This window comes from Schistocerca cancellata, chromosome 10 (genome assembly GCF_023864275.1).
Source record: "Schistocerca cancellata isolate TAMUIC-IGC-003103 chromosome 10, iqSchCanc2.1, whole genome shotgun sequence".
Lineage (NCBI taxonomy): Eukaryota > Metazoa > Arthropoda > Insecta > Orthoptera > Acrididae > Schistocerca > Schistocerca cancellata.
Window position 1 is genome coordinate 105,633,671 of NC_064635.1, and position 12,024 is coordinate 105,645,694.

General features: G+C 40.8%; 1 protein-coding gene across 1 annotated transcript in view; it reads right to left on the reverse strand.

Moving 5' to 3' along the window:
* LOC126106670 (E3 ubiquitin-protein ligase UHRF1-like) overlaps positions 1–12,024 on the reverse strand; it is a 60,080-nt gene that overhangs the window by 27,714 nt on the left and 20,342 nt on the right. Inside the window, exons 6-8 of the mRNA XM_049913039.1 lie at positions 4,649–4,835; positions 3,981–4,209; positions 3,183–3,394 (exon numbers count right to left, since the gene is read on the reverse strand). Of these exons, the coding sequence (XP_049768996.1) occupies positions 3,183–3,394; positions 3,981–4,209; positions 4,649–4,835 (628 nt within the window). The remainder of the gene's footprint in view (positions 1–3,182; positions 3,395–3,980; positions 4,210–4,648; positions 4,836–12,024) is intronic.

Consider the following 12,024-nt stretch of genomic DNA (forward strand, 5'->3'; position numbering starts at 1 on the left):
CCCAGGTGCAAAACCTGCCCAATCCACCCACCCAGCACTTCCTATTCCCATCCTGTCGCAAGTTTATCCTACCCCATCAGGGGACGGGCCACAAGTGAAAACAGCTGTCATTTACTAGCCCCGTTGCAATCACTGCACAGCTTTTTATAACCGACCAGCCGTCCACCAGGATGAACAGCCACCGCCAAAATATGGCCAAGAGCAAAATAGACCACCCTGTGGCACAACCTGCAGCTGAACATAACACATTTTATTTCAAAGGCTACTTCACTACCCGAGCCATCTGGATCCCCCCCCCCCCAGCTTATCCCGGTCTGAACCTACGGTAACATACCGCCCCACACCATCCACCCAACAGTTTCCACCCCCCTCTGTCCTATCATCTCCCCATTCTCATCTCACACCCTGTTATTTGCAGCCCTCTCCCCCTCTTTTTCTTGTTCCTTTTATTCTCACAACCCTGTCCCATAACTGCACCTGTTGGCATTGTAGTCCCTGCACACTCCTCAAGACAGCGTTCGTCTCTCTCTCCCCACCTCCAGATCGCTGCTTGCATCCCACACGATATTGCAGCCCGACCCGAAACGCTGGAGTTGGTGGGCATGTGTGTATGAGGTGTGCTTTCTTGCTTGCTTTTGTGTGTGTGTGTGTGTGTGTGTGTGTGTGTGTGTGTGTGTGTGTGTGTGTGTGTGTTTTTTTTTTTTTTTTTTTTTTTTTTTTTTTTTTTTTTTTTTTTTTTTTTTTACTGACGATGGCTGTGGCTGAAAGCTATATGTAAATGTCTTAATTATGCCTGTCACAGCTTGACGTATCTGTTTTATGGTGAGTATCAGTCTGTGTTTTCCTACATTGTTGATATTTCTACCTGGAGTTTCCACTGTTTAACACTCATCTTATTTATGAACAGGGCAGAGAAAGAGAGAGAGAGAGAGAGAGAGAGAGAGAGAAGGGGGGATGCAGCCTATAAACTACCATAATCATGTTTACACTGAAAAGATAAAGATGTGAATATGTAGTTAATATGGTAGATGTAACAGGTGACAGGCACTGAAAAAAAAGTAGTAGTAGATAGTTACAAGCTGATACAGTAGGAATCAGACTATACTGACAGTTGTTATACCTAGGGGACTGTTTTATCTACACCTGCTTGACTGTGTACTTGTACTTAGATGCAAGAGATTTAATATAGCTACATAGCGAGTAAAGCTACTGAGTTTTACGTATACGCCCTGCAAGCAAAAACATTCAGTGAGGGAGCAAACTTTATAGTGTGTAAACATTATCAGATGAGCAAATGTTGGTTCACACACACACACACACACACACACACACACACACACACACACACACACACGACCAAATTTGGTAGGGAGATAATTTTGTATCATTATGGCATTCTGTAAAGGCGTATAGATGATGCCTTATGCAAAGTCAGGGAAGTACTAATTGGCAAACGAAGTGAGGAGACAGTTACAATTAGATAAATGTAAGTAAGTGTGTGCAGTGATTATGGGTAAGTGGGACAGGGAGACAATTTTACAATGCCACAGTGGTCTGTGAGGGTATATTTTTTAAGATCTTATAGCCATCTTTCAAATATTGGAAGACAAAGTTTTGTAGTGTAAAATTTGTTCATTGATGATTTTAAGAAGTGGCAGTGTAAATCTCTAACTGCTCAAGAATGTTCAATGTGTAGAATAGAGAGGTTATCACCAATAATAGATTAAAAACAGGAGAATGTAAATAAAAAAGCTGGTCCCTTATGTAAATGGTTATAATGTAGCAAAAAATATACTGAGAAACTGCCATTACCTTTGTAAAGCACTTCTACATTTACAGTGATACTATGCAAATCACTGAAGAGCATTGCAGAGGGCTCTTCTCACTGTACCAATTATTAGGGCTGCTTCTCATTCCATTCAAACATATGGAGTGCAGGAAGAATGACTACTTAAATGCCTCTATGTTGTAATTTCGTCTGGTAATTTCTTTGTTATCCCTACTGGAGTGAAACGTACGGATATTCCAACATTCAACACTTACTGTCGGTCCTTGAAACTTTGTAAGCAGGTGCTCACAGTTTGAGTCTATCTTCAAGCATCTGCTCATACAGCTTCTTCATCTGTGTGACACTCCCATGGGTCACACAAACCTGTGACCATGCTGGTCTTTTGTATATATTTAGTATCCTCTGTTAGTCCTGTCTGGTGAGAGTCCCACAAACTTAAGTAATATTCTAGGATGGACTGGAGAAGTGTTTTATCACCAATGTCCTTCATAATCTATTTCCCTAGTATTCTACCAATGAACTGATGTCTGCCACTTGATTTGATTTACCTATGTATGAGCTATGTAATCGTTCTACTTTATATCCCTCAAAAGGTTACTCACTCCCCTCCCCAGGTATTTGCAACTGTGACTCTTTTACTGTAGTCATAACTTACAATGTTTTTTGTTCAAAGAACTGCACAATTTTACTGGTCTGTGCATTTAAAACATTGCCAATCTATGTGCCACTTTCAAATCTTATCAAGATCTGACAATGTTCAATCAGCTTTTTTCTGACAGTACAACATAACTAATTGTAGAGTCTGAGGTTGCTGTTGTTGTTCGCAATGTCCTAATATGCAACATAAACAGCAAGGTCCCAACACACTTTCCTGGTACACACCCCAAGTTAATTCTACATAACAATGAGCATGTGCATCGAACTGAGAATTTAAGACGTACTGCATCTACCTGACAGCTTCAACCTATGGCTTTCAGGATGTCATGTACAAAACGTGTGAGTTGTGTTTCACATGAGCAACGTGTTCGGAAACCGTGCCGGGTGCCACGGATGAGGTCATTTTGTTAGAGATACCGTAATATGTTTGGGCTTAGAATATTCTGTAATATTTGACAAATGCACATCAATGACGATGGATGGTAGTTTTTTGAATCACTTCTGGTACAGTTCTTGTACACCTGTGCTTTCTTCCAACCACTAGGCATGGTTTTTTTTGTCCGTGGGTATCGTACATTATGGTTGAAAAAGGGACTAAGCTCAGCTGCGAACTCAGTATAGATGGAGAGGAGTTCCACTGGGCATTAATCACACTGAGTTCCTTTTAACATGCTCTACAGATTACCATAATAATGAACTAGCAGTAGAAATGATGTGCAGAAAATATAAGACTAACTTGTTAGTATTTGTGAGCAGCTGATCTGATGACTGCACAGAAGTACGTTTATTGCCGGACAAATCTCTACCGCCAGCACCGGTGTACCAAAAGCTATCTCCAAAATCCTCATCATCTTCGTATCCACCACTCAGTACAATGCTGAAGGCACCCACGTCCTCGCGTCCATGAATACCACTGACAGGCGGTCTGTGAACTCCAGCTTCAGACGCCTGCCGGACAGGTAGCAAAACTGTTAGTACAAATGAGACAAACCCCATCTGTAAACCTACATACCAAACCAATTTATTTTATTTTTATTTATTTAATTAGCCATGATACATGTTGTATCATTACATATAGGCCTTGGCATTTTGATTATACAATAACAATTTTCTACAACTTAGTGCATTTATAGCATAGATTACAGCATAATACATTAACGACACTGTACTGTGTATTCAGTGATTTCTAACAGTACATGAATATTTCCCTTATATTTTAAAAAAAATTGCATACATACATTTTTATTGTTTGTTGAATTGGACAATGGTCACTTATCATATTTTTGAGTATTCTTTGCAACACAAAGTAAATTCATTTACAGAATAAAATGGATTTTTCTCCAGTACTTCTATAACTGTGTTCTTAAAGATATTAATATTATTTATTTTTTCTGATACTGTTTGGAAGGCAACTGAATTGGTACATTCCCATACATGAAATACTTCTCTAATATAACTAAACTACATACCCAACCAATTACTTCAATAATTGAAACTATATACCAAACCAATGACTTCGTATAGTTTGACAAACCTGTATCCGAAACTTCCAGCATGTTCCTACTTCCACACCCGGTATGGGTCCAAAGTGGTGAGGCGGCACTATGGTACATCTTTTGGAGAGCCCAACATTTGCCATCCCCTTGCCCCATTTAGTGTAACCACTTTTCACCCAGACGGAATTTTCCTTCTTCTTGCTAGCTTTGAGCTTATGTCCAGCTCTGACAATTTCATTTTCATCATTTTTGCAATCGGGACAGAACCTAAACCAACAACAGTTTTGCGTCCAATGACATTCATAATAACCAAATACATTACAAAGTTTACACAATACGACTACAGTCAAATGTTATGCAGCCAGGTGCCAAATTCTTAATGAAGATGTGCGATGACAAATATTATATGCTTAATTATTAAGGCATTTATCTCTCATGCCATTTAAAACTTTTCCCACTCCATCAGGCTGGCTGGTACAGCAACCGTATGAAGATTATTTTGAAGCAAGGCAGTCTTGGTTGCTATGACCGTTGTTTAATAATTTTAGGGTATCAGTAGTTTTGTTAGCTGTTATGCTTATTTTACAGCATAACAGCAAACTGTTACACATATTGAATATCTTCACTCTTAGTGGCAAGAATGGCTCAACTTACTGGATTTTTTCCCACAGTTGGATTACCACAAAAGAAGAAAAATCTTTCTTACCATTCATCCACATCTGGGATTTCTTCCAGAGGAGGTGTAAGGCACCATATGTGATACGGTGAATCACATTCATCACACATGATTTGCTTGGACGGCTCATTTTTCTTGCCACATACTTGACAACTGCACGATTTACACCTCTTGAGAGGATTGTCATTGCACTTGTCACAGAGTGCAGGAACAGGCCCTAGAAAGAGACCATACTATTAACACCGAGTGGATATAAATAAGAACAGCAGGGCAGAACTCCAGTCATATCTGAAAATAACTACAGCAAAATATATGGAAGTTAAGCATGTTACTGCAATCTAGTAACACAAAGCTACCACATGCAACTCATTAGTGCTGTAATGCACTAACACCATTCACATGGGGGAGACAAATGAACTTTTGACACTGACCAGCCAAACTGCAGGAAGGCAACTAGCTATTCACAGATAAGAGAGCACATGATTAAATGTTTCCCTCTGTTGTTCACAAGCTGTGGCAATAATTTCTAATGAAAGTTTTCACATCCAGATGATTCATCCATACACACAAGAGTTTGAAAAGCCAATATTAAAGGTTGGATTTTCCCAATTATGCTTCATTTATTAGACTAATTCATTATACAACTAGTTTCCGTTTCTTAAGCCATTACTGAGTGTTTCACAGTATAAAAGAGTGTATTACATTACTGCCATGAAATAGAAACAATTGTGTGAATGCACAACAGAAAAAGATGCCATAAGAATGAAAATGGCAGCATATTCACACATTCATTTTGCTTTACAAATTTTACTGTTCTTAAATTGAAAAGTAAAGAATTAAACTGAGAAATAACCAATAATTTCAGGGATCTATGAAGGTATATATGCGAGTGTATACAAAGAAAAAAAAGCTAATAAAATTAATAAAAAATGAATTGCCAGAAGATATGGTGTAAGAAAACAACAAAATTGAAAAAAATTAAGAATTTTCACTCACGTTATACACAATATAAATAACCCTAATCATCGAAATGGAATTACTACTTTGGTACATAGCCTCTGAAACTTTTTGTCCATCCTTAGTTTTATTCATTGGTCAGTGTTTTTCTGTTACGTCACATTCATACCACTGTGTTTGCATTTTATGGTGGTAACATCGTGTGCTTCTTTTTATACAGCTAAAAACTTAATAATGACTTAAAATGCTTTGTCTAGCTGTTGAACTAAGAACATTTCTAAAGAAATACTGCCTTAGTGGAAAAATACCACATTGATTCAATACATTTAGGGCTGTAATGCCTGCTATGTAAAAGATACATGCTGCACGAAGTGTATCGCCTAAGAGGTCTGGCGCACTTTCTATTGTGTTTCAAGGAACATAACAACGTAAACAAATGTTTTTGTGTGTGCCGCTGATAAAGTGGTTCTAAATTATTCTTGTGTGGTATTTGGTTTAATGATATATTATGTCAAGAAAGAAGGAAAAAGCACGAAAAAATGCCACCAGCAATTGCACAGCGTAGCAGGTAAGATAGCACAACTTGGGCTGGTCCACTAGAAAGGGAAGGAAAGGCATATGGAAGCTGAAACATCAAGCTGTCCCATGAAATGATACAGAAAGTGATAGTGTACTGGGCTGTATTAGTGCTTTGAAAAACAGACAGCAAAATATCAGTAAACATTTGTTCCTTATCTCCTTGCCCGACTTGGCCTTCCGTGTCTTGTGTGCCAGATCGCATTGTGGTGAAGCTGAGCACCACTTGGCCGCTGCTATAGTACTGGCTAACCTTCTTGTTCTGTTCTAAGGACAGTCCGTACAGAGAAAAACTCGGCGACATCAATTTGCAAGGTGTTTCGTCGTAAGTTCATTTACCGAGTGCAAGAGCATCACGGAGATGCTAATCAACTGTCAGAGGCTTTATGTATCACAGAGAGATTTACTGTATAAACTCTCAGAGAATATGTCCCATGACGTTTGGCAACACATTATTTCATCCGACACACATTTTGTTAAATGACCATAAGGTAGACTTTGCACCAGTCATCCTTCTTGTGTACAATTTGCAACAGGAAAGGTAATGGGCAGCAACTGCAGTTCACCACAGTTGCCACCGAAATTACTAGTAAAGACACGAGCCTATGCAGATTGACTCTGTACAGTGAAGCAGGTTACTTGCGGCAATATGGGTTCATCGCACATTGCCGCCTGCCTGTCAAGGCGATTACCTAAACCGTGAGGCATTAAGACATGTAGCATACACGACTTTCACAGCTGCATCACCGTAACAGGTGCATACTAATACTGGCTGCCTGGCTAGGCTGGAGATCGATTGCATTGGTGAGTCACCGAGTTGTCAACCGTCATCGAGTTGTCGACAGTCGTCTTGCCAGCCTCCACCTCGAGGTCCGGGTCGCTCTGCCATTAATTTGACCGAACTGCCTGCCAATGGGGTCCGGCCACTGCCCGACGGACCAGTCTACGAGCCAACAGGTGCTTGCCAGCACTAGCCAGATGCAGGTCCAGGTTTTGTTTCAGGTGCCTCGTGTCATCTCACAACAGGTTGACGGCCAGCAAGCGCCACCTGCTGTCAAGCTTTGCCAAGCCAGCATCACTGGCTGCTTTGCTAGCACCGTAACACCACCAGTAGGCTGTAGAAACCCCTCGTGCAACACTCCGCCGTCAAGAATGCCTCGGGATGTGAGGTCGCTCTACGACTGGGATGTGCTGAGCATAACAGCTACTGACAACACTCACCACCGAGGGCAGAGAGATCGACACTTGACCACGCAGCACAACCCAGATGCTGTGGCTCGAGACCAGGCTGAGCCCTGTGACAAGCGCACGCACCTGCAGCTCATTTGAGCAGTAAGAGTTTTCACGCACATCACCTGTCTTGCTGCAGTCACGTAACTTCCTCGACTGCCTCCTTTTGTCCTCGCCAATCTGTCAAACTCAAAATACCCAGATGGGCTACCCAGACACCATCATGACAACGACAAGAATGGCTCTTTCACCTATCCAGGGTGGTCACTGCACACCATGCCATTAAAATTAATTGTACCCTAATAATGTGTATTAACATTTTATGTATATGCAGTACTGCTTGACAGACTTATCATGCTCCAAATAAATATTATTGTGTAGCAATAAACTATTATTCTTTGTTCTAAACCTCAAATGTCATTATGTTTGGATGTTTTCTTTGTTTAGAACTGTAGTTTCGTGTTTCATTTACACCTTGTAATATATTCTACACTATTAAGTTTCACTATAGATTTGATATTTCTGATTTTATCTTTTTCCTCCCAGATTTACGAAATATATTTCTCTCTTATCTAGTTGAAGAGTTGCTTACACTGTAAACGGCAAAGGAAACACAAAAACTAACTCAAATAAAGAACTGTAAAGACTAACACAACAAGCTGCGAAAAGCATTTACATCTGGTAATCTGTAGCAAAGCAAATAAAATAAAAAAAGATAGGAAAACAGCATCAAAGGTGGAAATACCTCAGACACGAGGATCCAGGTAGCACATCCTGATGCAAGCAAGAAAGAAAGAAGTCCAGTATGTAAGTGAACTTCACTTTAGCAGATCGATACATGGTTTGTTTTTGACTCACCAACAAAATGTAATTGTTAAGTGCATATTATTTTTATATTACATGCAATGTATTTACTAATAAAGTACACACAGTGCAAGAAAGAAGTTAGTTTTAGTTGCGCAGACAGTACAGGAATTGAAAAACTAGTCACCCAGTAAGAAGGACTGCAATGGTTGTGCTTATGAATAACTATGTCGTTAGATTAAAATATTATGAAAAGGACATATTACCACTCACCGTATAGCAGAGGCGCTGAGTCGCAGATAGGCAAAATCTAGTCACATCTGCTGTGCCTATGTGCAACTCAGCATCTCTGCAACATAGGGAATATTATACTGTTGTTGTTGTGGTCTTCAGTCCAGAGACTGGTTTGATGCAGCTCTCCATGCTACTCTTTCCTGTGCAAGCTTCTTTATCTCCCAGTACCTACTGCAACCTACATCCTTCTGAATCTGCTTAGGGTATTCATATCTTGATCTCACTCTACGATTTGTAGCCTCCACGCTGCCCTCCAATACTAAATTGGTGATCCCTTGATGTCTCAGAACATGTCCTACCAACCGATCCCTTCTTCTAGTCAAATTGTGCCACAAATTCTCTTCTCCCCAATTCTATTCAATACTTCCTCATTAGCTGTGTGATCTATCCATCAAATCTTCAGCATTCCTCTGTAGAACCACATTTCGAAAGCTTCTATTCTCTTCTTGTCTAAGCTATTTATTGTCTATGTTTCACTTCCATACATGGCTACACTCCACACAAATACTTTCAGAAAAGACTTCCTGACATTTAAATCTATACTCGATGTTAACAAATCTCTCTTCCTCAGAAACGCTTTCCTCGCCATTGCCAGTCTAAATTTTATATCCTCTCTACTTTGACCATCATCAGTTATTTTGCTCCCCAAATAGCCAAACTCATTTACTACTTTAAGTGTCTCATTTCCTAATCTAATTCCCTAGCATCACCTGATTTAGTTCGACTACATTCCATTATCCTCGTTTTGCTTTTGTTGATGTTCATCTTATATCCTCCTTTCAAGACACTGTCCATTCCATTCAGCTGCTCTTCCAGGTCTTTTGCTGTCTCTGACAGAATTACAATGTCATCGGTGAACCTCAAAGTTTCTATTTCTTCTCCCTAGATTTTAATACCTACTCTGAATTTATTTTGTTTCCTTTACTGCTTGCTCGATATACAGATTGAATAACATCGGGGATAGGCAACAACCCTGTCTCACTCCCTTCCCAACCACTGCTTCCCTTTCATGTCCCTCTACTCTTATAACTGCCATCTGGTTTCTGTGTAAATTGTAAATAGCCTTTCACTCCCTGTATTTTACCCCTGCCACCTTCAGAATTTGGAAGTGAGTATTCCAGTCAACACTGTCAAAAGGTTTCTCTAAGTCAACAAATGCTAGAAACGTAGGTTTGCCTTTCCTTAATCCATCTTCTAAGATTAGTTGTAGGGTCAGTAATAGTAAACTATACTTTTCATAATATTGTAATTATTCCAGCCTGGGTCATGGTCATTAGACTGGTGCATTAAGTATGTAGCAACTTTGTTTTGCATATTACAAACCAGCTGCTGCAAGTGTATGTGCTAAATGTAATTTTTAATTTATATTGCTATCATTCAGTTGGAGCTTCTGTAATTAATTTTACATGTTTGGGAATAGGGAGTGGTGCTACAGGTGATAAAAAAATGGTGTATCAATTTGAGATGTTTATCATTTCCAACATACGAGGATGTTACAAACAAGATGTAGGGTGAAACAACAACAATATTATGAGAGGGATAGATTTTCTACTTACCATATAGATGAGATGTTGAATCACAGATAGGAACAATGAAAAGACTGGTATACATTTAATCTTTCAGACAAAAGGCCTTCTTCTGAAGCAGAAAAAACACACATGACCACTACCTCCAGCTGCTGTCACTGGACTGCAACTGTAGATGGTGGAGCAGCAACCTGGTGTGGGTTATGGGGGTAAGGAAGCAGCATGGGGTGAGGAATAGCGGGTTAGGGGTGGGGGAAGGTAACGCAATGCTTGTGGGAGTGTGTGGGGCATTGTGCACCCAGGGTAGGCTTTGGAGGGGGGGGGGGGGGGGGGAGGAGAGAAGTAACCAAAGAGAATAAGACAAGTAGTGGGCGTATTAGCAGCAGGGATGGGGTTAGGTAGGTGGGAAACAGACTATTAAAGACTGAGGCCAGGGGCTGGTTATGAAACATGGGACATACCGCAGAAAGTTCCCATCTGCACAATTCACGGAAGCTGGTGGGGGCAAAATAGTCATTGACGTAATACACGATGTTGGGCAGCATGTGTAATTGGTCCACCTCTCTCTTGGCTACAGTTTGCCCACTGCCATTCATGCAGACAGACCGCTTGTTAGTTGTCATGTCCATGTAGAAAGCAGCACAGTGGTTGCCACATTGTTTGTAGATCACGAGACTGCTTTCACAGGTAGCCCTGCCTTTGATGGGATAGGAGACAACCACAAACCTTTTCTCCAAAAGCTTAAGTCTCACAGACGTTATCAATCATTTCCAAAGACCTTACATTTTGTCCCATGCCCAAATTCAGTCATGCTGTACTTGTTGAAGACCTCTTCTTCCCCCAGCCCCTACCAACAGACTCAACCAAAAGCTAATGTTGAACCCTGCCCACCTAAGCTCATTCCCCATACAACTGTGATCCACCACCAATGCCCCCAAGATCATCTCATTAGTACTCCAAAAATTTCTTAGGCTCGAAACCTGCCTAACCATAATTCCAAAATCCCCCAAACAATTTTACATCCGTAGAAAGAACCATAATCCATCACCTACAAACTGATCCCAACCTATCAACAGAGGCTCCACCACTCTGATTTTAAACTGGAGGGATTATATGGCAGAGACTCCTCCCACAGTGACGCCAACCCACATATCCAACAGTACCTCCAGTCCATCCTCAGACCCATCCCAGAACCTCTCCCCTGAGTATATCTCTCTCCTCACCCCTACCATTCTCTACACTCCTCCCTTCTACATGCTTCTAAAATCCCGCTGTGGGCAGTTAATGTGCCTTTACTGAGAGAATCTCTGCTCTCATGGACCAATACCTTCAAGCTTATTACCCATAAACTACCGTTTTGTACAAACGACATCAACCATTTCCTCCTCTGACTCTCCACAGTTTCTGTTCTACCACTTGGTACCCTGCTCATCACTGTTGATACCACCTCCCTCTACATTAACATCAGTGCCCATGTCCTTGCCACTAATGAACACTACCTTTACAAACAGCCAACTGACTCCAAACCTACAACCTCCTTCCTGGTCACCCTAACTATATCCTCACCCACAATCACTTTTCCTTCCAAGGCATTACCTACAAACAAATCTGCAGTACAGCAATGGGCACCAACATGGTACTATCTTATATCAACCTATTCACGAGCCACTTAGAGGAATCCTTTCTAACCACCCAGAATCACAAACCCCACATCTGATTCAGATTCACTGAGGACATCTTTGTGATATGGACCGAGGGTGAGGATATCCCATCACATTCCTCCAGAACCTCAATGCCAACTCCCCCATATTCACTTCATCTGGTCCTCCTCAACCCAACAAGCCACCTTCCTTCATGCTGAACTCTTCCTCAACAATGGCTACATCAGTATCTCGATTCATATCAAACCTACTAACAACCAGTAATTCCTCCACTTCAACAGCTGCCACTCAATTCCAAGAAGTAGTAGTGATGAGCAGATATATGAGGGGCAGTCAAATGAAAACCAAACACCCACCA